The 27,991-nt window shown below is 42.7% G+C and overlaps 1 protein-coding gene across 1 annotated transcript in view; it reads right to left on the bottom strand.

Moving 5' to 3' along the window:
• Positions 1–27,991, bottom strand: part of map3k5 (mitogen-activated protein kinase kinase kinase 5) — a 180,746-nt gene that overhangs the window by 141,310 nt on the left and 11,445 nt on the right. The window contains exons 2-4 of the mRNA XM_067984803.1: positions 13,852–13,991; positions 8,513–8,536; positions 533–726 (exon numbers count right to left, since the gene is read on the bottom strand). Of these exons, the coding sequence (XP_067840904.1) occupies positions 533–726; positions 8,513–8,536; positions 13,852–13,991 (358 nt within the window). The remainder of the gene's footprint in view (positions 1–532; positions 727–8,512; positions 8,537–13,851; positions 13,992–27,991) is intronic.

Here is a 27,991-nt window from a genome sequence, read left to right as displayed (position 1 = left end):
TTCCCTGCTCAGGCTGGAGATAAATTGCAGTGGGGGCATTATGAGGTCACTGAAGCCTAATCTGCATATTTAATGAAGGAACCCGCCAGCTTTTGGTGGGCAGCGAAGTAACCTGGGTGATTTGAACTGTTCGTCCATCGGGTTTCCTCCACAGGACAGATAGGGTTAAAAATCACCCCCCGCCCCCCCCCCCACTAGATTTGCTACAATCATAAACGCTCGAGAAGAAAAAATAATTTTGTACAAAAACTGATAACAGATAAGCAGTCCTCATCTCAGGACATTCTCCTCTACCTGCCATGGATATTCATTCAAAGCTTGAAAAGAACAAATGTTCTTAAAAGTTTCTGTTGGCTGCTCTGGAATTGGATTATTACCCTAGCAAGAATTGAATAGATAATCCATAATTTACAGATAGCTGAACATGCAAGCATTTGAAAACTATTTTACAAATCCACCAAATACGGAGGCTTTCTTGGAGAATTTTTTTTTTTGGTGCAGAAACATGATATTTGTGTAAAGAAACACCTACCAGGAGCTGATGTGTGCAACCTTCAGCAACTGAACAAAGCGATCCACTAACGGCATGCAGATAGGCCCAAGCAACAACTCAAAATTCGGCTGCATTAACTCACTCAATCCCTTCATGTAGCTGCTCTCACAGCAGTATACCTTATTGTGTGGAGTCACCATGTATGGTATAAAACTGTAGTTTCCACAGGATGTCTGTAACAAAAGGAATAGTTGCACCGTCACAATCGGAATATTTCCTCCTATTTTACAAAACTAAATAGCAAGTCTATTTTTTTTTCCCTCACCATTTCCTTTTCCCCAAACAATACATCAAAGGTAACTTCGATACATTATATAAAGATAATGTTTGCCACTGAAAAGTGTACTACAGAATTTCACAGGGGTTGCAGCAGGCAACAAGGACTATTTTCAAATGGACGAATAGAGGGATTACCCAATGCCACCAGGACAAAACATCGGTGCAAGTGCCTTCCTCTAAGAGGAGGAAACAGTACGGTAGGCATTGGAGACTTTGCCAGGGATTGTGGAAATTACTGTCCAGGTGTCCTCACAAACAACAAATCTACTCCAAGTAGAAAAGTCCCCCGGTCCAGATGGGATGCATCCTCGGTTACTGAGGGAAGTAAGGGTAGAAATTGCGGAGGGTCTGGTCACAATCTTCCAATCCTCTTTAAGTATGGGGGTGGTGCCAGAGGACTGGAGGATTGCAAATGTTACACCGCTGTTCAAAAAAGGGGGGGGGGGGGGGGAAGGGATAAAACCCGGCAATTACAGATCAGTCAGCCTAATATCGGTGGTGGGGAAACTTTGAGAGACAATAATCCTGGACAAAATTAATTGGGTCTTGGAAAAATATGGGCTGATAAATGAAAGTCAGCACGGATTTGTTGAAGGAAAATAGTGTTTGACTAACCTGATTGAGTTCTTTGATGAAGTAACGGAGAGGGTTGATGAGGGGAGTGCATTTGATGTTGAGTATATGAACAGTGGCAGTGTGGATAAAGTACCACCATAATAGACTTGTTAGCAAAATTAAAGCCCATGGGATTAAAGGGATTGTAGCAGCATGGATACAAAACTGGCTAAGGGAACAGAAAGCTGAGAGTAATGGTGAACGGTTGTTTTTCAGACTGGAGGAAAGTATACAGTGAAGAGATCTCAGTAAACTTGCCAGGTTGGATGTTTTTCTGCAATGTAGACAAGCATCAAGCAGTCATAGGAAGAAGCCAATTAAGTGTAAAAAAATTAGTTCCTAGTAATGGATAAAGTAAATCATTTTAAGATGCAGTCTTGTTATGTGCAGCTTGCATTTTGATTCACTCTGGATTGGTGTTAGAGGCATTTTTTTAAAATGTGTTTTTAATCCGTGCAGTGAATTACAAAGGAGTTTGATTTTTTTTTAAACACTAGACTGATTCCACATGTCCAAGAGTTAAAACAGTCACCACAAACAAGATTTTAGACACCGCCATTAAGCAACATGTAAAAGTTGCAAGTACAGTAAAGCTTAATTTATGGATTATGTATAAGCAGGTTTGAAATTATTCTTCCCATGAACTGATCTTAAAGGGAGAACTATACACAGCATTATTGCACAATACTTCTGGGAAGCACAAACACACTAAGATGAAGACAAGATAAAGCATGAAGCATCGTACATATTGGTTTGTAACAAATAAAAGAAACCTGTTGAAATATGCCACGGGAGATTCACTAATATATCTACAGATATAGTATTTGTTAACTGGGTACAATATTCAGCTCTAATCCATTAAGACTGCTACAGAAATAACTTCTGTAAACAAAATTAAATAAAATTATGAACTACAAAAAATGTCACATAGATACTTCAAAAAAACCTCATGCAATATTCTTTTATTATAGCAAAACCTACTGATTTCATTTAAACCTTGGAGGGTGATCTTTCAAAGATAAAGATGTCACCTCAATTTCCTCATTCTGCTTGTGACCTTTAAGCAGAATCAAATTCTCATCTGATCAGTCAAGTAAAATGCGAAACAGGAAGCCCCTAATGGTGCAAAGTGGTGTGTTATTCTTATGCTACCGTAAATTTTAAATAAGGGAATTATGTCCCATATACAATGGCTTTCGTGGGTTATCTTGTTTTTCCAAATGTACAAAGGAGTGTTTCCAGTATTTTCTATTTTTAAAAATCTATTTCTCATTGCAGGTTAGTGTTGGATAAACCCACACTCCCAGTCTGTGGTTCAGAACCAAATAGAGGTTTTGGTGTCTGCCAGTTTCATCTTTTTAGACAAATTTTACAGTTCAGTGCAATCTAGATAAAAAAAAGTTATATTACAAGCTTTCAATGTTTTCTTACAAGTCTCTATGATTCCCCATCAAAGCAGAATCATGATCTAAACGTCAAATTTTCTGGACATAGTAGGGCAAGAAGACGACCCATATCTGTCCAGGAAATGCTTGATGGAGACGCTGGGAGCAAAAAACAAGGACTGCCATCCTTCAGGGGTACCAGGTGTAAATTTGTAGCTATATTAGTCATAAATACAACTCAAATAAATTATTTGCAACCTTATTTTATGTTGTCAAAAACATGATCACAGGTTCGGACTACAAAGAGTAGATATACCAAAAGAAAAACACTGAGGGGGTGAAACTGGTCTGCGCCAGTCCTGCAAAATGGGCTCAGCGAATCGGCAGCCATTTTACACTGCGTTCAATTTTCTTTTTCATTGAAGTCAATTTCACCCCCTAGAAGTTCAGTGGTTGCAGTGCAAAGAAGCCCCCAACCCCCTCCTCTTTCTTATGCATGTGCATGCACACACCACACACATGTACTCACAGATGGGTGAAAACCTTATGATGTAGAACACCTATCATAAAACGAGACTTCCAGAAAGTCTTCAATAAAGTTACACATGAAAGGCCATTATTATCCTGGGTAAAACTTGGAAGTGGTTCAGGAATTGGTATGTGTGTGTATATATATATATATATATATATATATATCGCCTTTCACAACTTCAGTATGTTCCAAAGCACTTCACATTAATTAAGTTATTTTAAAGAGTAGTCGCTTTTGTAATGTTGGGGAATTCAGTAGCCAATTTGCTCACAGCAAGATCCCACTGAAATAAAGGATCAGGTAATCTGTTTTAGTAATGTTGGTTGAGGGATAAGTTTTGGCCAGAAAACCAGGGGAACTCCCCTGCTCTTCCTCAAATAGTGCCATGGGATCTTTTATATACACCTGAGAGGGCAGCCAGGCCCTCAATTTAACATCTCATCTGAAAGACAGCACCTTTGACAGTGCAGCACTCCCTCGGTACGGCACTGAAGTGTCAGCCTAAATTATGTGCTCAAGTCTCTGGAGTGGGGCTTGAACCCACAACCTTCTGACTTAGAGGCAAAAGTGCTACCACTGAGCCAAGGCAGATCTTGAAAGAGAGGAAGCAGTAGGTCATATTTTAAGAGAGTGATGTTGAGCCGGGGAGTGGAGTGCCCCTGGATCAGTGCTGGTGTTCCTTCTGTTTCTGATCTTGATAAACGACCTGGATTCAATAAAGCAATGCAAGTTGGTTAGATTCACAGAGGACACCAAATTGGTGGGGAGAAGAAGGATTTAGACAATAGGTTCAAGTGAGCAGAGCAATTAGATAAAATTCAATAAAGGTAAGTACAAGGTATTACGCATTATAAGAAAAAAAATGGGGGACATACTTCCTTAATGAGTGGTGTCAAATGAGCGGGGGAAAGGTTGAATGAGACATAGGGTTGATAGTATGAGTTAACAATGATGAAAGTAATAATGACGCTCTTAATGAGTTCTTGATCATAGTTATATCATACAATCATGCAGTCTCGCTGTTAACATTACATTTGATGGTGAAATGACTAGTCCCACAGTAATGCCAAACTTTGTGGCCTTCTTTTGGTGCGAGTTCACAGATCGTTCCCTCTGCTGGCAAGGGAGGTTAGAATCCTCTGGGGAAAATAAAAACGGAAAGGAGAAAGTAAATGTATCCATACTGGAAGGGGCAAGGCCCGGGTAAAAAAAAAGTCAGTCGGTCAGTTTCTGGTCAATGGTGGCCTGGGGGGTCACTATTGACCAGAAACTTAACTGGACCAGCCACATAAATATTGTGGCAGGTCAGAGGCTGGGTATTCTGCGGCGAGTGACTCACCTCCTGACTCCCTTTCCACCATCTACAAGGCACAAGTCAGCAGTGTGATGGAATACTCTCCACTTGCCTGGATGAGTGCAGCTCCAACAACACTCAAGAAGCTCGACACCATCCAGAACAAAGCAGCCCACTTGATTGGCACCCCATCCACCACGCTAAACATTTACTCCCTTCACCACTGGCGCACAGTGGCTGCAGTGTGTACCATCCACAGGATGCACTGCAGCAACTCGCCAAGGCTTCTTCGACAGCAACTCCCAAACCCGCGACCTCTACCACCTAGAAGGACAAGGGCAGCAGGCACATGGGAACAACACCACCTGCACATTCCCCTCCAAGTCACACACCATCCCGACTTGGAAATATATCATCATTCCTTCATCGTCGCTGGGTCAAAATCCTGGAACTCCCTTCCTAACAGCACTGTGGGAGAACAGTCACCACACGGACTGCAGCGGTTCAAGGCAGCGGCTCACCACCACCTTCTCAAGGGCAATTACGGTTGCCAGCGACGCCCACATCCAGTGAACGAATAATAAAAACAAGTTTGCTAAAGGCAGCAAGCAATCCACCAATTAAGATACCCATTCTAAGGAATTGGATAGACAAAACATCAACTGCAACCCTGGACAGAGAATTAGACTTTAATTTGATTGAGAACTTATTTTAGAATCTAATGCGTAACACCTTGCATTTATCTGTATTGAGCTCTTCTGCCATAGGTCCTTCTGTAACATCCAAACTGCCTATTTGTGCTATAACCCAACCAAGTGCGTTCTGATACCAATTCTAGGAGGTGGACACCTATCGCGATGAGGAATACAACTATGGTTGAGTTAGCTCATATGGAAACAATGGAATTTGAACTATGCAATATCCTAATTCCGTTGTTTCACATTTCCAGATTGACATGACTTTTAGCACTGGCCATATTATAAATATTCAGCAAATGTGGAACTACATGGAGTAGTTGAAGCAAAAAGAATAGATGCGTTTTAAGGGGAAGCTAGATCAGTACATGAGGGACAAAGGAATACAAGGATATGTTGATAGGATTAGATGAAGTGGGGTGGGAGATGGCTCGTCTGGAGCATAAACACCGGCATAGAGCAGTTGGGCCGAATGGCCTATTTCTGTGCTGTAAATTCTATGTAATTCTTGTAAAATTATTAATTTGACTTTTATTACCAAATTGACCTTTTATTGATTTTGACTAATAGTAGACAGCTTCTAATAGCTGGAACAAGTGCTCTCTTTCGAGTTATCAAATGCTGTCACTACAGAACAAGAATCAACAAAGCAAACAGAATGCTCACCTTTGTTATCAAAAATGTAGAGTCTGAAGACGTATTGCTGAAACTGTATAGAGCTCTGGTCAGCCCACACCGTGCATAATTTTAACCTAGAGCGGGATTTGGGCGAACGCTAAGCCTCAAGACCTCAGTGACATGAGGCCCAGACAATTTAAACTTCCAGGCCTCACCTGCATGCCACCAGTCAGCTGCCCGTCTGAAGTGGCAGCTGATCAGCAGGACGGAGCAGAAGTTTGGGCAATAGGAGGCTACCGGCTGGCACCAAAGGGATGCCTGCTGGCACTCAGGTGAGTCATGGGGAGGGGATTTTGGGAGGGTTTTGCTTTCAGGAAGGGGGGTTGGGGGGTGGAAAAGAGCCTGGCGCAGGGGAGGCCTAGATTTTCCTTGCCCAGCCCGGAGGAGAACTTCTGGTCCTCCTTGCCCCACGAGAAAAATATAAAAACTCAAATCCTCTTCCGACTATCTTCACCTGGTAATAAAAATCACACATCTTTCCTGCTCAGGCAGAGTTAAAAATTGAAGTTGGGGCCCAATGATGTCATCGGACCCCGATCTGCATATTTAAGGAAGGACACCACCAGCTTCAGGCAGGTGCCTTGCTGCTTACTCAAAAAAGAGCTGGTCAAAATTGAATATGGCGGGATTTATGGGGGGCATCAGTGGGAAAGTCATCCAGCCGATTTTAACAGTCTGCCTGCCCAGTTTCAGATTACAAAAGAAATCCCAAGCAGCAAAAACTAATGGAGGTGTAAGGATAGACAGATATTCTGTTCAATTACCTTTAAGGCTCAGGAAGAAAACTTTGCAAAATGTTCCTTCAGGAAATTAAGTGAGTTGAGTAAACTCTGCAAAAGGGGAGATTGCACATGTTAAGGAATAAGCTAGACTGGCCAAAATGGTCTTTTTTCACTCCATGTTTTTTTATGTTCTAATGCACTCAGAGATGAGGCAGTGAACTATAAATTGGATTTGAAAGCCCAATACATCAATGCCATTAATTTGTATCGGCTCCAGTTTAAATGCAGCACTCCTTTAAAACAGAAGGGAGTTTGATATGTAGTAAATGCAACTGTTACGGTCTCATATCCTGCTTTAAAAATGTCAAAGAAGAGTCAGAACCCCTTTAAAAAAAAGTTACAATAAAACTAAATTGGTTCATCAATAACGGGAGGTAATTTTCCTAAAATTTAAATGCTCTTTTAATTCTTTAATTCCATTAAGGCAGCACTGCACAAATAAGTGAGGCAAACTAGATGTAATCCCACCATTGGGGAAGATTCCCTGTTTGCTATTTCTAACATAATCTGGAAATCTCCCTGTTCCCATGTTTGGTTCACCTATTCCTGTGAACTTGGATACAAAGTGAATTAGCAATCTCGACAGAAGTCACATTGCTACTACCAAAACAGAGGCGACATCAAATCATTTTCTTCATTACCGAAACATTCTGGGTCTATAAATTCTCTGTGCCCTAACTTCACATTTTCAATTGTAAACAATTTTACAACACCAAGTTATAGTCCAGCAATTTTATTTTAAATTCACAAGCTTTCGGAGGCTTCCTCCTTCGTCAGGTAAATGTGGGGAGGATCATTTGTGCAAACAGAACCCACTGGATTTTCCTTCCATTAATTTCAAGGGAAGAAAATCAAGCTTATTCTGTTATCAGTGTACAGACCTCCCCAACAGATTTTCCTTCCTGCGCTCTGACCAGGTGATGCTTAACCTCCAGGCAGCAAAGACAAAAGTCTACCGCATTAATTTTCAGTGTTAGAATGGAGGGAGATTGAGAACAACACACAGGAATCAAAACTTTAAACAATTTTTTTTTTGGTGGGGGGGGGGGGGTTGGTGGTGGAAGACGGAGGGGAGAAAGACAAGACATCAATCAGTTTAGATTCAAAAGAGGTGACTTGTAGGATTACATTTTCGACTTTACTGAAAGGAGAGTCTGGTGGGGAGGATCATTTGGTGCAAACAGAACCCACTGGATTTTCCTTCCATTAATTTCAAGGGAAGAAAATCAAGCTTATTCTGTTATCAGTGTACAGACCTCCCCAACAGATTTTCCTTCCTGCGCTCTGACCAGGTGATGCTTAACCTCCAGGCAGCAAAGACAAAAGTCTACCGCATTAATTTTAATTCTGAACTGTATTAGTTAGCTCATAATCAAAGCTCACTTGTGTGACAGTAAGGCTCTTTCTCATATCCTGAGGTAATTTTAACTCTTGGCGATGGGGTAAAACAGGCGATATCGGATCGGCCGCCCATTATACACCCCACCCAATTCGCCTTTACCTTCCTGCGTTTTAATTACCAATAGTTCTATAACAATGCTTTTGAAAGCAAAACAAGAACTTCGAATGGAAAAATAAATGCACAAAGTTACAAATTTCATAACAATAAGTACATGGAAATAGCTTCAAAATATATCAGAAGTACAGGATGTATCATTAAACAGTTGTTTAAATCAAGCAAAGAAAAAGTTGTACTTACATTTTTCTTCTGACAAATAATTTCCTGCAAAAAGAAAGACAAATCAGCCAATAATAATATAAAACTTATTAAGTTTGTCATTGTCGAACTTCAACCTATTCACGCATCTGTTTATTAAAAGGGTAAAAATTACTTTCAACCTAACCCTTACACACATAGGAAGATCACTGTAAAGTTGCAACAGTATTTCAGAACATTACAATATTATGTGATTACACTAACTAGTCTGTTAAGAGATAAGAGATGATCTTGGTCTGAAGATTTCTGTTAGAAAGCATATTTGTGTAAAGGTAAATCCATTTTCTAGTCTATGTAATGTTGCTAAAACTCTTCAGATTATATTTTTATACTTTTTGTAAGTGTTATGAAAAATTAACAATCAGTTTGACTCAGTTGGTAGCACCCTCACTCTGAATTAGAAGATTCTGAGTTCACTCCAAGATTTGAGCACATAGCTGGGCTGACACTAGTGAGTAAACAGGAGGCGTTACATTCATTTTTTGTTGGAGGTGTTATCTTTCAGTTAAGATGTTACAATGAGGCCCTATCTATTTATTCCAGTGGTTTAAGCAGATGAGCAGGGAGTTCTTCCAATGTCTTGGTCTTTCTGTGCACAACCTGGCTGCACATTTGCCTACATGGCAACAATGACTGCACTTCAAAAAGTAATGAATTGGTTCCTAAGCACTTGAAGACTGCCCAAGGAAATGATATATAAATGCAAGTTCTTGCTTTTCCTTATTGCCTTGAGCCACATTATTTTGACTGCTTTGTGCCAATGAAGTTGGTCAAAATTCTAGACAATGTTTAATTTTTTTAAAAATACACTCATCCCTCTGCCATAATCATATAGCTCATCAATTTGGTAGGGGAGAAGTACACATGCAACAAGGTTTATAAAAAAGTGGTTTAAACATTAACCTTATACCCCTAGCACCTGGGTTCAAATCCAGCCTAGACCCATGGGACGAAAAGCTTTAAGAGTCCTATGTGAAATGAGATTGAGCAATCCCAGTCTGATTTCTGGTGGGTATGTACTCTCAGCACAAAAATGTACCTAAATGGCAATCTCATTTAGAAAGGGCACATAACAGCTGGTATGGGAAATGGAAAAGTATCGCACCGATGGAGTAGGGGTCATCTTCTAAGGTTAGGACTGAAGCACTTTGTTGGGACCACAAGCAGAGGATACTTTATTCACACAAAAAAAAGCAAGAAAGCCAAGAACGAGGAAATGAACTGGAGATAGATATATAAACACAATGATGTTAAGTGGAAGGTGACATTACTTTGCTTGGTTTCCTTTCCCTGCTACTCAGTGCTGGAAATAAATTTGTTCTACACTAGTTGCCAAGTCCAATCTTACAGTTAAATTTGGTGCTGACTGATGTTTGACATTGAATGCCTGAGAACTAAAATTACTGAAAAAATAAAAGCATCTTTTACTTTGATTAGTGTTAAAATGTGTTTATAAATCAAAAGATACATAAAAAAAACTGCCACTGCCCCAACTGATATTATCTTTCCTTTTTTGGTTATGAATATTTTTATGCCTCTGAAGTACAAGAACCAGGATCCAGAACTGAAATAGAAACTGATCTGCTGATCAACACAATGATAAGCTCACAAAAGGGTGACCTGTACCTTAGAGAGTGCAGTTGTACTATTTTTGCATTTCTCTGAACAGTTTCTACATCGCAGGGACACAAAGGTGATAATATGACTCCAAAATCAGGTCCAGATTGGACACAAAAACAATAACTTGCATTTATATAGCACTTTTAATGTAGTAAAACGTACCAAGACACTTCACAGGAGTGATCAAACTAAACTAGACACCGAGCCACACAAAATGATATTAGGACAGGTGACCAAAAGCTTGGTCACGGAGATAGGTTTTAAGCAGTGTCGCAGAGAAGAGAGGTGGAGAGGCTCAGGGAGGGAATTCCAGAGCTCAGCGCCTAGGCAGCTGAAGGCACGGCCGTCAATGGTGGAGCGATGAAAATTGGGGATGTGCGAGAGGCAAGAATTGGAGGAGCGCAGAGATCTTGGAGGGTTGTAGGTCTGGAGGAGGTTACAGAGATAGGGACGGACGAGGCCATGGAGACAAGAATGAGAATTTTAAAACTGAAGCGTTGCCAGACCAGGAGCCAATGTAGGTCAGCGAGCACAGGGGTGATAGGTGAACGGGACTTGGTGCGAGTTAGGATACAGGCAGCAGAGTTTTGGATGAGCTCAAGTTTATAGAGTGGGTCAGTTGGGAGGCCGGCCAGGAGAGCTTTGAAATAGTCAAGTCTAGAGGTAACAAAGGTACAAATGAGGGTTTCAGTAACAGATGACCTGAGGCAGAGGTGTTGGCAGGCGATGTTACAGAGGTGGAAGTAAGCGGTCTTGGTAATGGGGAGGATATGGGGTCGGAAAGTCAGCTCAGGGTCAAATAGGATGCCAAGGTTGCAAATGGTCTGGTTCAGCCTCAAGACAGTGACCAAAGAGAGGGATGGAGTCAGTGGCTAACGAATGTAACAGTTCCAGACTCTCTTGGGCAGGCTGTCGCCCAATGCATATGTTTAACTTCATTTGGTGTGTAACTCGTGCTGCATTTAAAAAGTATTCAAGTGATCAATTGGACCTCCTGGGCATCTTATAAACTTACTGAAGAGTCCTTACTAATTTTTTGAAAAAGCAAATGCTCCCACCTTTGCTCTCAAAACATAAAAAATTTTAGTGGCCGGAAGCAGAGCTCTCCGCATAAGTATACTTGCTCAGATCTCTGCCCTGGGAAGGCACAGTGCAATTCAAAACAAAACAGGTAACATAAGAGGTCTTGCCAGATGTGCTTTGCGCTGCACGGCTGACTAACCAGTAATGTAGTATAACTGGTGCCTTAGCGGAACGGCTCGTCTAACGGAGACACCTAATGCAACAGTCCACTCAATCTCAAAAATGTAGAATTTTTTTCTCAAACGGTAAGAAAAGTTCATTTATTTTTGTAGCCTTTAGGAGGAGGTTGGGGAAAAGAAAAAAGTATTCTAGATTGAAAGCACCCTCCATCCAACACACATAGTTCTCCTTTATGTGTTACTGTAAATATTTGAAATACTTTGTGATTTTAGTTTTTTTTCCCCAAATGTCCGGAATACCGATCCTAAGAAACAACGAACTCACATTTATATCGAGTCTTTCATAACCTCAGGCCATCCCAAAACGTTTTACAGCCAATTAAGTACTTCTTGAAGTGTCGTCACTGTTGTAATGTCGGGAAACGTGACAACCAATTTGCGTGCAGCAAGATCCCAGAAAAAGCAATAAGATAAATAACCAGAAAGAATGCGACGAGAAGTAAAACTGCCAATCACACCCACAGCACAAGAGAGCTCAGTTGAAAGTTATGTTGCTATCCAACTTTCCAGTCGAGACATGTGGCACACTTGAAAATGAGGACTTATAATTCATGTTTCTGCTTTGGTCGCAAGTAAGAACAACCCAGGATTTGGCTCAGAGTTAACTTGCACTTTAAAGAACTATTATCATTCAAACGTACTGTCGGTAGGTGCTAAACTTTGAGCACAGTCGGACAGTTAATACTAATTATTCACATTTTTTTTTAAGTGCCTACTCACATTAGTGCTGTTTGTTAAGGTAGGTTGCAATTGGAGTGAATTTCCATGGGGATTCTCCTGCTCGTCCGCCATAACTTCCTTTACGTCATCTTCCATGGTTTCTACAGCTCTTCCAGCAAAGTTATGGCGGACAAGCGAGAGAACCATTATGGCAATTCATGCATTCTGTCTCCACATTGATACTTGATTATTTCCAGCATTTTCTGTTTTTGTTACACAGGTCAGTCAGTAAGGTTACTAAATGTCCTGCTTCGCTTTTAGGTTCAGTTCTAATGAACAGTGAACACCCGAAATGCTATTTTTTTTTCTCTCTTTACAGATGCCAACTGACCTAATGTGGATTTCAAGCAATTGCAGTTTTTTCCTTTATTATTCCCTTGGTTAATATTCTCCGGCCCTAGAAAATGTTATTGTAAGTAATTTAATGTCATCTTCAGTAACACTACCCACAGAAAACAAACAGGACTGTGCATTATTAATGGTGTTCTGCCACGTTCCTCCCACACTTACACGGTTGATATCAGATAGCCCAGTAACTACTGTGCAAAAAGTTTGTTTCCTAATTGGGAGTCTGATGGAACTCACTGTTATTACAGCGCTTCACACAGAAGCAGTTCTGTAATAGGACCTGGAGCTCCAGGTCCTATAGAATCCACCACAATTATATGACAGGGTGCATTCTGCTCTTTGCCACTGAATTCAACAGGAAGCATAAATGCCACAAAACGGCAACTAGTGTAAAGCAATCTTTTGAATTTTTATTTATTAGGGTTTAAAAGATCACAAGCAATCCACTGGACTACCTTTAAACGTTCCAGTGTTATTGAAGAGTCATTCAGCTCTTTACTAACGTTAGAAATCTCACCACTATTTAGAATTCTCACCAGTATTTAGACACCTAACTAAACATGTGCAGAGCTTTGATTAAGTACTCAGACGGCCCCATTTTACCTGAGCACCCAAAAGTGGGAGTGGGGCAGTATATGCCAGTTTTCCCTGCACACAACATGCTCAATGCATGTAGCCATGTCAAATGGCCCCTTACGTTACAAATGCACTACTCCTGTACTCTCTAAAAGTGCCACAGAGCCTTGAGTGGAGAAACCACCCACCACCTGGAATGTCCCACCCTTCGAAAACCGAGCATTACATATAGATGCAGTAAAAACCAAAGTGGATTGAGGGTAGAAAGGAGAAAAGTCTCATCTGTAACAGGTAGAAACATGCTGGGAGAGTGTTCTTGTGACAAGTGGGGAAAGTTTAAAAAGAACTGGGGAGAAACAATAGATGGGAGATAGGAGGAAAATAAAAAGACTTGAAAAATCAATATCGCAATGTGGAAAAAATAAAGTTGGGAGAAAAATTGCTTTTTGAGGAGAAGAACCAAATCATTAAAGGCGGTTAAGATGATAATTAAATGAAAGAGAAAAAAACATACCAAACAATAAATCAAATAGGTGGTTGAGTTGGTGCTGGTGGTGGCTTGCAGATGGTGGATGGGTTCCTGGTTTCTTCCTAAACAATTTCTACCACTGACAGTATCCCTCACTTATCAGTGGAAATTAGCTCTCAATTCTCCAATAAAAGTGGTTTTTTTAAGTTGAGAACAAGTTTATTCTTTGAGATGGCAGGCCCGACCTTTTATACCATTGCAACATTCAATTTATTACCCACAACACAGCACACTGAGAAATATGAGCCAGCGCCACCTAACTTTACCTGCAGTGACTGAAGTGTGTCTGAATTTGTATCACAGTATAAAATAATATTATTTGCCATGCTGAAACTCTCCCGCACTCCAAGATGGTAGAACAGGGAAGGTTGACGGAAAGCATCACTCATCTCCACCACAGCGATATCTGCGAGAAACAAATGGTAAAGTGACTAAATTCTGGTTAAATACCATTTAACAATTAAATTATTAAACAGGAAAGAGGAGGGAACTTGGCTGAATTCCAATTCTTAGATGTGTATCATCCATTCGGAACCTATGGGGGGAATTATTCCGCACCGCTGCAGCACTTTGAAGACAATGAAATGACTAAATACCACTGTCATCGACATTAGAAAACTAATCTTGGTGTATTTTATTTGTTCCATCAGTTTGTCAGAAAGCATGTTTGTCAAATATGGTAAAAGAAACCTTTGACATCACACATTTCCTTAGCTTTTCTGTCTACATACAGGACTCAGTACAGCTGCAAGAAATCGGGCACTCTGAAAAGGTTTATGCCACAACAACAGTGAAATACGCAGAAAAAAAAAATTGTTGAATCACACAGCATAAAGAGCAGATTTTGGGCTTCAAATACGAAAGATCTGATACTAAAGTCTACTCTCAATCATCAGCAAAAAGTGATGGAAGGTGTCGTCGACAGTGCTATCAAGCAGCACTTACTCACCAATAACCTGCTCACCGATGCTCAGTTTGGGTTCCGCCAGGACCGCTCAGCTCGAGACCTCGTTACAGCCTTGGTCCAAAACATGGACAAAAGAGCTGAATTCCAGAGGTGAGGTGAGAGTGACTGCCCTTGACATCAAGGCAGCATTTGACCGAGTGTGGCACCAAGGAGCCCGAGTAAAATTGAAGTCAATGGCAATCAGGGGGAAAACTCTCCAGTGGCTGGAGTCATACCTAGCACAAAGGAAGATGGTAGTGGTTGTTGGAGGCCAATCATCTCAGCCCCAGGGCATTGCTGCAGGAGTTCCTCAGGGCAGTGTCCTAGGCCCAACCATCTTCAGCTGCTTTATCAATGACCTTCCCTCCATCATAAGGTCAGAAATGGGAACGTTCACTGATGATTGCACAGTGTTCAGTTCCATTCGCAACCCCTCAGATAATGAAGCAGTCCGAGCCCACATGCAGCAAGACCTGGACAACATCCAGGCTTGGGCTCATAAGTGGCAAGTAACATTTGCGCCAGACAAGTGCCAGGCAATGACCATCTCAAACAAGAGAGAGTCTAACCACCTCCCCTTAACATTCAACGGCTTTACCATCGCCGAATCCCCCACCATCAACATCCTGGGGGTCACCATTGACCAGAAACTTAACTGGACCAGCCACATAAATACTGTGGCTACAAGAGCAGGTCAGAGGCTGGGTATTCTGCGGCGAGTGACTCACCTCCTGACTCCCCAAAGCCTTTCCACCATCTACAAGGCACAAGTCAGGAGCGTGATGGAATACTCTCCACCTGCCTGGATGAGTGCAGCTCCAACAACACTCAAGAAGCTCGACACCATCCAGGACAAAGCAGCCCGCTTGATTGGCACCCCTTCCACCACCCTAAACATTCACTCCCTTCACCACCGGCACACTGTGGCTGCAGTGTGTACCATCCACAGGATGCACTGCAGCAACTCGCCAGTTCTAGACTCTCCAGCCAGGGAAAACAGCCTCTCAGAATCTAACATATTTCAATGAGATCACCTCTCATTCTTCTAAATTCCAGAGAATATAGGTTTATTCCACTCAATCTCTCTTCATTGGACAACTGTCTCATACCAGGAATTAATCTAGTGAACCTTTGTTGCACCCCCTCTATGGCAAGTATATCCTTTCTTAGGTAAGGAGACCAAAACTGTACTCAGTACTCCAGGTGTGATCTCACCAGAGCCCTATATAATTGCAGAAAGGTGTCCTTACTCTTATACTCCAACCCCCTTGCAATAAAGGCCAACATACCATTTGCCTTCCTAATTGCAATGACCATCTCCAACAAGAGAGAGTCTAACCACCTCCCCTAGACATTCAACAGCATTACCATCGCCAATCCCCTAACATCAACATCCTAGGGGTCATCATTGACCAGAAACTTAACTGGACCAGCCATATAAATACTGTGGCTACAAAAGCAGGTCAGAGTCTGGGAATTCTGCGGCGAGTGACTCACCTCCTGACTCCCCAAAGCCTTTCCACCATCTACAAGGCACAAGTCAGGAGTTTAATGGAATACTCTCCACTTGCTTGGATGAGTGCACCTCCAACAACGTCCAAGAAGCTCGTCACCATCCAGGACAAAGCAACCCGCTTGATTGGCACCCCATCCACCATCCTAAACATTCACTCCCTCCACCACTGGCACACCGTGGCTGCAGTGTGCACCATCTACAAGATGCACTGCAGCAACTCGCCAAGGCTTCTTCAACAGCACCCCAAATCCACGACCTCTACCATCTAGAAGGACAAGGGCAGCAGGCACATGGGAACACCGCCATCTGCACATTCCCCTCCAAGTCACATACCATCCTGACTTGGAAATATATCGCCATGCCTTCATCGTCTCTGGGTCAAAATCCTGGAACTCCCTTCCTAACAGAACTGAGGGAGTAACTTCACCAAACGGACTGCAGCAGTTCAAGAAGGTGGCTCACCACCACCTCCTCAAGGGCATTTAGGGATGAGCAATAAATGCTGGCCTTGCCAGCGACGCCCACATCCAATGAATGAATAAAAGAAAAACTGCATGTTAACTTTGTGATTTGTGTACAAGGACATCCAAATCCCTTTGAATACCAAACAATATTCTGCTTTTCTATTCTTCCCACCAAGGTGGATAATTTCACATTTCCCCACATTATACTCCATCTGCCACCTTCTCGCCCACTCACTTAACCTGTCTATATCTCTTTGCAGCCTCTTCGTGTTCTCCTCACAGATTACTTTCCCACTTAGCTTTGTATCGTCAGCAAACTTGGATTCATTACACTCGGTCCCCTCTTCGAAGTCATTGATATAGATTGTAAACAGCTAAGTCCCAAGAACTGATCCTTGCGGCACCCCAGTAGTTACAGCCTACCAACCCGAAAATGATCTCTTTATTCCTACTCTCTGTTTTCTGTCCAGTAACCAATCCTCTATCCATTCTAATATCTTACCCCCAATCCCATGAGCCCTAATCTTGTGTAACAACCTCGTGTGGCACCTTATCTAATGCCTTTTGAAAATCCAAATATACTACATCCACTGGTTCCCCCTTATTTACCCTTTAGTTGCACCCTCAAAAAATTCTAAGGAATTGGCAAACACGATTTCCCTTTCATAAAACCGTGTTGACTCTGCCCTGGACCTGATGGCATGCATCCTAGAGTCTTAAAGGAAGTGGCTACAGAGATAGCGGATGCATTGGTTGTAATCTTCCAGAATTCGCTGGATTTTGGAAAGGTCCCAGCGGATCGGAAAACCGCAAATGTAACACCCCTATTCAAGAAGGGAGTGAGACAGAAAGCAGGTAACTATAGACCAGTTAGCCTAACATCTGTCATTGGGAAAATGCTAGAGTCCATTAAGGAAGTAGTAGCAGGACGTTTGGAGACTCATAATAAAATCAAGGAGAGTCAACATGGTTTTATGAAGGGGAAGTTGTGTCTGAAAATTTATTAGAGTTCTTTGAGGAAATAACGGGCAGGGTGGAAAAAGGGGAACCAACGGATGCAGTATGTTTGGATTTCCAAAAGGCATTCGATAAGGTGCCACATAAAAAGGTTACTGCGCAAGATAAGAGCTCGTGGTGTTGGGGTAATATACTGGCATGGATAGAGGATTGGCTAACTAACAGAAAACAAAGAGTCGGGTTAAAAGGGTCATTTTCAAAATCTGAAACAAGTGGGGTGAAGCAGGGATCAGTGCTGGGGCCTCAACTATTTACAATACATATCAGTGATTTGGATGAAGGAACAGAGTGTATTGTGGCCAAATTTGCTGCTGATAAGGATAAGTGGAAAAGCAAGTTGCGATGAGGACACAAAGTGTCTGCAAAGGGATATTGACAGGTTAAGCGAATGGGCAAAAAATTGGCAGGTGGAATATAATGTGGGAAAATGTGAAGTCATCCACTTTGGGAGGAAAAATAAAAAAATAAAATATTATTTGAATGGAGAAATACTACAAAATGCTGCGGCACAGAGGGATCTGGGTGTCCTCGTATATGAAATACAAAATGTCAACATACAGGTGCAACAGGTAATCCGGAAGGCAAATGGAATATTGGCCTTTATTTCTGGGGGATGGAGTATAAAAACAGGGAAGTCATGCTACAACTGTACAGGGTGCTGGTGAGACCACACCTGGAGCACTGCGTACAGTTCTGGTGCCCTTATTTAAGAAAAGACATACTTGCATTGGAGGAAGTTCAGAGAAGGTTCACTAGGTGGATTCCAGATATGGAAGGGCTGTCTTATGAGGAAAGATTGAACATGTTGGGTCTATACTCATTGGAGTTTAGAAGAATGAGGGGAGATCTTATTGAAACATATAACATTCAGAGGGGACTCGATAGGGTAGATGCTGAAAGGATGTTACCCCTCATGGGAGAATCTAAAACTAGGGGGCATAGTCTCAGAATAAGGGGTCGCCCATTTAAGAAGGAAATGAGGAGGAATTTCTTCTCCCAGAGGGTCGTGAATCTTTGGAATTCTTTACCCCAAAAAGCTGCGGAGGCTGAGTCATTGAATACATTCAAGGCTGAGTTCGACAAATTTTTGATCAGCAAGGGAATCAAAGGATATAGGGAAAAGGCAGGAAAGTGGAGTTGAGGTAAAAATCAGATCAGCTATGATCCCATTAAATGACGGAGCAGGCTCGAGGGGCCGATTGGCCAACTCCTGCTCCTATCTCTTATGGTCTGGCTAATCATATTATGATTTTCTAAGTGCCCTGTTACAACATCCTTAATAATAGATTCCAGCATTTTCCGTACTATTGATGTCAGGCTAACAGGCCTGCAGTTCCCTATTTTCTGTCTCCCTCCTTTCTTGAGGGTTTGGGAATGCAAGCAGACTAGTAAGTTACATGATTGGGCATCTTCAAAAGTTAGAGAGGAACCGGAATGGGGACATCCACCAAATATTATTACATCTCTTCATTGTTTTTTTCTCTCAAACCCAAAGTAAGATATCCCTGAAGAGGAGCAGGAAGAAAGATGCAAGCAAGCCACCACCTCTGCCCTAACAGCTACATTCTCACCCACATCACTATTCGAACATACGAAATAGATGGGCAGTCCATCAAGCCTGCCCCACACATCATTGCTAAACACTACTTCTCTCTCCTGACCTCTCACCTTCACACCACCTCCCCCTCCAGCTATGTAATCGCCTGGAAGAGGCAAAAAACAGCAAAAACCCAGAAGCAAGAAGGGAAAAAAATACTCTCTAAAATTCCTCTCTGACCCACTCAGACGATCGAAATGAGTCCAGGAGATCACATGGACCAAGTGTTATTTATAAATATGATGTGATCTCTGCCCCATTCAGGAATCGGTCCAGCTCCTTCTTGAAGGCAGAGAGTCAGCATCCACCAGACCAGCTGGCAATGAATTCCAGAGGCTCATAATTCCCTGGGAAAAGAAGAACTGTCTAACATCTAGTCTATTCCTACTCTTCCATAGTTAAAACTCATGTCCCCTGGTCCTCCCCAATCTGTTAAACTGGAATAATGTATCAATTGGGACGCTATCCAGCCCTTTAATTATTTTATAGACCTCTATCAGGTCACCTCTATGTCTACTCTGCTCTAAAGTAAATAGACCAAGGTCCTTGAGCCTATCTGAATAGCTGAGGTTCTTTAAGCCCTTAGGAATCATTCTTGTAGCTCTTCTCTGGATCTTTTCCAAAGCCATGATACCATCCACCATGTGGGGGAACCAAAACAGGGCATTGGACTCTCGATGCGGTCTGAGGAGCAACCTATGGTCTCCTTTGATTTATACTGAGTGGTTCTATTAATACAACCCAATACCTTGTTAGCTTTCACTACAGTGGTCATGAACCTTTAGTAATCTGTGCACAATAACACCAAGATCTTTTTGTCACTCAACCTCTTTTGGTATTGAGTATATGGGTTTAGTAGCATAGTGGTTATTTTACTGGACTAGTAATCCAGAGGCCTGGACTAATAATCCAGAGTTTAGAGTTCAAATCCTGCCACGGCAGCTCGGGAAATTCAATTCATTAAATAAAATCTGGAATTTTAAAAAAGCGATCAGTAATGGTGGCCATGAAACTACCGGATTGTCGTAAAAACCCATCTGGTTTACTAATGCCCCTTTAGGAAAGGAAACCTGCCGTCCTTACCCGGTCTGGCCTATGTGTGACTCCAGACCCACAGCAATGCCGTTGATTCATAATCGCCCTCTGAAATGGCCTAGCAAGCCACTCAGTTGTACAATCTCGATACAGAAAGTCACAATAAGAATTAAACTGAATGGACCATTAGGCACCGGACACGACAAAGGCAAACCAAGCCCAGTCGACCCTGCAAAGTCCTCCTCACGAACATCTGGGGACTTGTTCCAAAATTGGGAGAGCTGTCCCACAAACTAGTCAAGCAACAGCCTGCCATAGCCATACTCACAGAATCATGCCTTTCAGCCAACGTCCCAGACTCTTCCATCACCATCCCTGGGTATGTCCTGTCCCACCAGGCAGGACAGACCCACCAGAGGTGGCAGTACAGTGGTATACAGTCAGGAGGGAGTGGTCCTGGGAGTCCTCAACATTGACTCTGGACCCCAAGAAATCTCATGGCATCAGGCTAATTACCTCCTGCTAATTACCACCTACCGCCTCCTTCAGCTGATGAATCAGTCCTCCTCCATGTTGAACACCACTTGGAGGAAGCACTGAGGGTAGCAAGGGCACAGAATGTACTCTGGGTGGGGGACTTCAATGACCATCACCAAGAGCGGCTCGGTAGCACCACTACTGACCGAGCTGGCCGAGTCCTGAAGGACATAGCTGCCAGACTGGGCCAGCGGCAGGTGGTGAGCGAACCAACACGAGGGAAAAAACCTACTTGACCTCATCCTCACCAATCTATCTGTTGCACAAAGCTTGTGGAGACGAAGTCCCATCTTCACACTGAGGACATCCACCGTGCTAAATGGGATAGATTCAGAACAGATGTAGCAGCTCAAAACTGGGCATCCATGAGGCGCTGTGGGCCATCAGCAGCAGCAGAATTGTATTTCAGCATAATCTGTAACCTCATGGCCCGGCGTATTCCTCACTCTACCATTACCAACAAGCCAGGGGATCAACCCTGGTTCAATGAGGAGTGTAGAAGAGCATGCCAGGAGCAGCACCAGGCGTACCTAAAAATGAGGTGCCAACCTGGTGAAGCTACAATATAAACAGCGGAAGCAACATGCTATAAACAGAGCTAAGCAATTCCACAACCAACGGATCAAATCAAAGCTCTGCAGTCCTGCCACATCCAGTTGTGAATGGTGGTGGACAATTAAACAACTAACGGGAGGAGGAGGAGGCTCTGCAAACATCCCCATCCTCAATGATGGCGGAGTCCAGCACGTGAGTGCAAAAGGCTGAAGCGTTTGTAACCATCTTCAAGCAGAAGTGCCGAGTGCACGATCCATCTCAGCCTCCTCCCGATATCCCCACCATCACAGCAGCCAGTCTTCAGCCAATTCAATTCACTCCACATATCATCAAGAAACGGCTGAGTGCACTGGAAACAGCAAAGGCTATGGGCCCCGACAACATCCCAGCTGTAGCGTTGAAGACTTGTGCTCCAGAGCCTCTAGCCAAGCTGTTCCAGTACAGCTACAACACTAGCATCTACCAGACAATGTGGAAAATTGCCCAGGTATGTTCTGTGCACAAAAAGCAGGACAAATCCAATCCGGCCAATTACCACCCCATCAGTCTACTCCCAATCATCAGCAAAAAGTGATGATAGCACTGTCGACGACACCTTCCAAGTGGCACTTACTCACCAATAACCTGCTCACCGATGTTCAGTTTGGGATCCCCCAGGACCTCTCAGCTCCAGACCTCATTACAGCCTTGCTCCAAAGACGGACAAAAGAGCTGAATTCCAGAGGTGAGGTGAGAGTGACTGCCCTTGACATCAAGGCAGCATTTGACCGAGTGTGGCACCAAGGAGCCCTCGTAAAACTGAAGTCAATGGCAATCAGGGGGAAAACTCTCCAGTGGCTAGAGTCATACCTAGCACAAAGGAAGATGGTAGTGGCTGTTGGAGGCCAGTCATCTCAGCCTCAGGACATCCTGAAGGAGTTCCTCAAGGCAGTGTCCTAGGCCCAACCATCTTCAGCTGTTTCATCAATCACCTTCCCTCCACCATAAAAGTCAGAAATAGGGATGTTCGCTGATGATTTAACAGTGTTCAGTTCCCTTCACAACCCCTCAGATAATGAAACAGTCCATGCCCGTATGCAGCAAGACCTGGACAACATCCAGGCTTGGGCTGATAGGTGGCAAATATAATTTAGGCAGACGGGTGCCAGGCAATGACCATCTCCAATAAGAGAGAGTCTAACCACCTCCCCTTGACATTCAATGGCATTACCATTGCCAAATCCCCCACCATCAACATCTTGGGGGTCACCATTGACCAGAAACTTAACTGGACCAGCCACACAAATACTATGGCGACAAGAGCAGGTCAGAGGCTGGGTATTCTGTGGCGAGTGACTCACCTCCTGACTCCCCAAAACCTTTCCACCATCTACAAGGCACAAGTCAGCAGTGTGATGGAATACACCACTTGCCTGGATGAGTGCAGCTCCAACAACACTCAACAAGCTCGACACCATCCAGGACAAAGCAGCCCGCTTGATTGGCACCCCATCCACCCCCTTCACCACCGGCGCACTGTGGCTGCAGTGTGTACCATCCACAGGATGCACTGCAGCAACTCGCCAAGGCTTCTTCGACAGTACCTTCCAAACCCACGACTTCTACCATCTGGAAGGACAAAGGCAGCAGGCAAATGGGAACAACACCACCTGTACATTTCCCTCCAAGTTACACACCATCCCAACTTGGAAATATATCGCTGTTCCTTCATTGTCGCTGGGTCAAAATCCTGGAACTCCCTACCTCACAGCACTGTGGGAGAACCTTTACCACACTGACTGCAGCGGTTCAAGAAGGCAGCTCATCACCACCTTCTCAAGGGCAATTAGGGTTGGGCAATAAATACTGGCCTTGCCAGCAACGCCCATATCCCATGAACGAATAAAAAAAAGTATTGTTCCCTGCAAATTGTATGTGTATTCTGTGTTGGCCCTACCAACATGCATAACACTATATTTATCTAATTAAACGCCATTTGTGGCCCACTCCCCTAGCACGTCTAAATCTTTTTGGATTTGACTGCACTCCTCTACTGTCTTAACCCTTGCACAGATTTTGGTGTCATCTGCAAACTTACTTACCATACTCCCAACCCTACTCTCCAGGTCATTAATACAGACTGTGAAGAGTAGCAGCCTGGGACTGAACCATGGGGGACACCACTAGTCACATGGCTCCAAGCCGAACCACATCTGTTAACTACAACTTTTTGGCTGCGGGATTGGAGCCAATTCCTAATCCAGCTCATCAAATTTTCACTGATACAAGATTCTATCTTGTGAAGTATCCTAGTGTGAGGTACCTTATCAAAGGCTTTCTGAAAGTCCAGGTAGACAACGTCTACCGGCTTATCTTCATCCACTACCTAGTGACTTCCTCAAAAAACTATCAAATTTGTTAGGCATGACCTTTTTTTTTCGGAAGCCATGTTGCGTATTTCTCTCTCATCCATCAGCTCAGAAAAATCCACCCGGGGAGGGGGTGGGGGGGAACTATAGATAGTGACCATAAGCATTTTTCACTGGGTGAGACCCAACACATTTGGGTACTGGAGAAGTCAACGTTGCAACTGGGACCTTACATTGTGAAGTGGAGGGGCCACGTAAATTAACGCCAGGCTCCAGAATCCACAGACTCAAATCTCAAGGATCTTGCTCTAAAAAGAATTGTGGATCAGCATCATACTCACATGGAGGCATCGAGGATCATCTCAAACAACCTGAAACAGATGGCAGGTGTCAAGGCAGAGGTCAATTCTATCCCCAGTGCCAATATCAGAGGCAGATTTGACACATTGCAGCGGTATTCGGAGTGAATAGTAGCACTAGGAACATCTGCAACCATCCCCCTAACAGAGGGGCTTTCAGTCCAGACCACATGGATGATTTGACCACCGGCCTTGTCCTTGGGGACGATTTATACAGAATGATGGCAGCCGGATTAAGGGATTCTGGCGCAGCTTATCTCAGGGGCCACGTGATCTAACAAATACCATTAAATCTACCATCCCACTGATTAGTGGGTACTCAGATCCAGGTCCCAGCCCAAGTTGGGTGGCTGGTGTCCACCTTCATGATGCCGTTCTCTCGCTTAATGACAGCCAATATGACCTTCCTAGCCAGCCTTCTCAGATGCTATCTCATGCAGGTTTCAGGACACAGGACCAGGATGCCCACGTACCTGCTATGGTGGCACAGCCTGCTAAAGGATCCTCCCAGGTCTCTGAAGCCCTGAGACGAGGGCCAGCTCTATCCAACAGGCTCACGGTACCACAGCACTGATTTCAGAACAGCTAAGAGAGACATCGAGGTAGGCATGATGGTTAAAATAAAAAACACATTTACTGTAAATATATATGGACAGAGTAAAACCACTTTACAATATCAAGTTCTATGTTCTGAAGTTTGTCTGCTGTTTGTTTGATTTTAAGTGTTTGAGGGGATGTTTGTAGCTTAGTTGTCAATAGGAGATGGAGGTCCTTCTATGCTTCCTAACTTAATCATTTCTTCCATATGCAAATTCTTGTGAGCCAGGGAGGAGCATGGTCTGTAGACTCTGTTGGAAGGCTGCCACCTAGTCGGTGGTTTTTCTCCTTTGGTGTAGCCTTCTCCAGCATGCCTCAATCAACTCATCTTCCTCCTGCTCTTGTCCTTTCCCCATTATAAGGACGCATATGGGAATGCCCACAGTGAGCCCCATGGTAAGGGCTCCATGACAGAAGGGTGGTAAGCAAAAGATTTTCCTGCCTGGAACTGCTGAACGGCAGTTTGCAGAGTTCTTTCTTAGCAGCATCACGGTGAACAGATTGCTGTACTCACTTCAGTCAAAGCTGATATTTCAGACAAAGTTTTTTTCAAAAAGAAGAGAACTCTAAACAGGCAAGTTAAAATGAGAGCTACACACTGGCTGCACTTGAAGGCTCTACTGTTCCCTATTCAACATTAAACCACATCTTGCAAATACTCTCTTGTACCCAGAGTGACCGACATGGGTAGGTTTGTGCTGTCCTTCTGACATTAGTGTTAAAGGGATACCGAATAGCAGCATAAAACCGGCAGTCACTTCCAATATTTACAGTGTCCATCTACAAGGACGAAACATATCAAACCTCACTATCCCTTCCGAAACACACACGAATATCATTAAGATTTAAACAATAGTATGTAATTAAGTGTTGAACAAAATTCTGATTGAAGTCTTACCAATTTCTTGTATTCTCAATTATTTTCGGAAAACTAAATTTAAGGAAATTACAATGATGCAATTTGTGTCAGAAGCATTCATTCTCAGATCCAGTATAAATTCATAGCAAGCTGCTTTTCTAAGATTTTAGAATATGTTGCACCTGCAACAGTATCGTTTGTTACCAGAATTATATACATGAAACTGGTGTGTCGTAAGACAACTGTTAATACATGACGTGGATGCCACGCCCTGGGCAGGGCCAGACATGATGCTGTGCAGTCTGCCACCAGCTCAAGGTACAATATAGCAACAGACAGCCTCTTTAATCTATCAAGTGCACTTAATATAAAGTAATGCATAACATCATTTATGCAAGAGCTGTATTTCAAGTACTGATGTGACACTAGCTTCCTCAACATGAAAGTGGTGTAAGGCGACTGCACTGAGTTACACTGTCCACTTGAGCTGCTCTCTGTACAAGCAAAGTGGACTCCTGTGCATACACACTCTGCACATGCAAGAACACAGCCCTGTTCAATGGCACCCCAAGGCCAGTGAAATCTTTACAGTTTTCAAAGAATGAATCATACCATTGGCCCTTTACCAAAACTGACGATGTGAAGGCACTCCAGTAGACTGCCTAAGAAAAAAGTTTTTGAAGTTTACTGCATGTGAAACGTATGGGAATCAATACATGGCAAGGTTAGCCACCTTGAATTGCACATTCTTTGTCTGTGCAATGCAAATGCCATGCTCAATTGACATAAAATCTGCAGAACAAGCTGTTTATATATTGCTCTCGTGTGGTGCTAATGCCATCGGCCCCTGATGTGTGGCTTTGGTGCAGCCAGTGTCAACACCAAAAATAAACCTGAAAGATTTGCTAGGGCTGGCCCACTAAAAATCATTCTTACCAGCCAATCGCCATAGTGATTCTGACAAGCTTATTTTTGGTGTTGCCACCGGCTGAGTAAAAGCCACATGTTGGTAGCTAGCGGCACTAACACAATACGAAAGCTGCTTCACAGACCCCATAAACTGACATACATTCGGTCATTAGCTGAATTCCATATTTGACAAGCCTGCCAAAGTAATTTCTGCTCTCTGCTTACAGAATTTTATGATATTTTGTGCAAGATTAACAGAAAGTGCTATTCAAATACAGTGCAATTAAAATTCTGCTCATTGAGATACACTGTTGGAAATAATATTTTCATTTTTAGTTGATTTACATTGAACAGCACAGGTTGCTATTAAGAAATTGGCTTAAGAGCTGGATATAGAGGGTACTTATTGAGTGAGTGATACTAGGGATAGGGGAATTAGCTGAGTGAAGTGATCCAGGGGTCAGTGTTCAAACCCCTACTCCTAATGTATACCGACTCAGATTCAGAAGCACAATGTAAATTTATAGATGATACCAAACTGGGGAGGGGATGGCGACTGAACAAGCAGGCATACAGAGATCTACAAGAGCAGTTAAGTAAGATATATAAGGGGACATGGAATAACAGCAGATAAAATTTAATATGAGCAAGTATAAATTACTGTACATAGGGGGGAAAAAGGCAGGTATAAGTGCTCCATAAATGGTGTTCAAATAGCTAACAATGAACTTGAGATATTGGAAGACACACTGCTGAACGTATTCAATCATTGCAGAGAAGCATGCAGCAATATAGATAGAACACTGAACTGTGTAGCCAAAACATGTTGAAGGAAGTCATGTAGGAAAATGCATATAGATCCTGCAGCCACATCCAACTGTATCAAGAGAAGCATTTAAGTCTTTTAACATGTGTTAGTTGATGTCATAGGACTGAAATAATTTGGGTTCGTGTGTTAAAAAAAATTAATTTTGAATGTAGGCAAGGAGGGAAAGAAATTTAAAATTTGCCAAATTAGACAAAGGAGATATTGTCTTCCATTTTTCTCATATGTTAACGTATGGCTCTTTAAAAGTTGCAATTTGGCAAATTTTCTGCAGATTTTAAACTGTTTTTATGACTGAAGTTTTTACTAATACTGTATCAAATAATCATCGTAGAAATTCTGGGGGTCAAATATTAAATTGTAAATTTAAACTTGGCAGCCACACATGGCATTCTGCAGATTTAGAAAATGCTCATATGAACTGGGCCTTAACATTAGTTTTGAGATATTATGTAAAATACTATAATTTGTTTCTCATGATCAAATAACTTTTTGAGCAAATTGGATAAAGTGCAGTAGTGGCCTGGGGTTGCTTTAATAAGGCATTAAATAGTTTCCTTACACCCACACACAACGACCTTTGAAAAGTTGTGTTACCAAAATATCAGGGTGGCAGACACCATATCTAAAGGCTATTAGTTGAGGAGACAAAAACTCAAATAAATGTGAGGGAATTCAAGAGAAATACTGGAGAAAGGCACAGCCTGCAAGCCTTCACTTGATTCAATGCAAAATTCCCAGAATACACTGCATCCACTGTAATCAGCAGAATTGCCAGAACCTAATCAATGTTGGAAATATGGGGAAGAATACAAGATCTGGTTTCAAATATTGCAATCCA

Source organism: Heptranchias perlo, chromosome 5 (genome assembly GCF_035084215.1).
Source record: "Heptranchias perlo isolate sHepPer1 chromosome 5, sHepPer1.hap1, whole genome shotgun sequence".
Lineage (NCBI taxonomy): Eukaryota > Metazoa > Chordata > Chondrichthyes > Hexanchiformes > Hexanchidae > Heptranchias > Heptranchias perlo.
The sequence above is the reverse complement of the archived record's forward strand: the minus strand, read 5'-3'. Positions and strand labels throughout refer to the sequence as shown.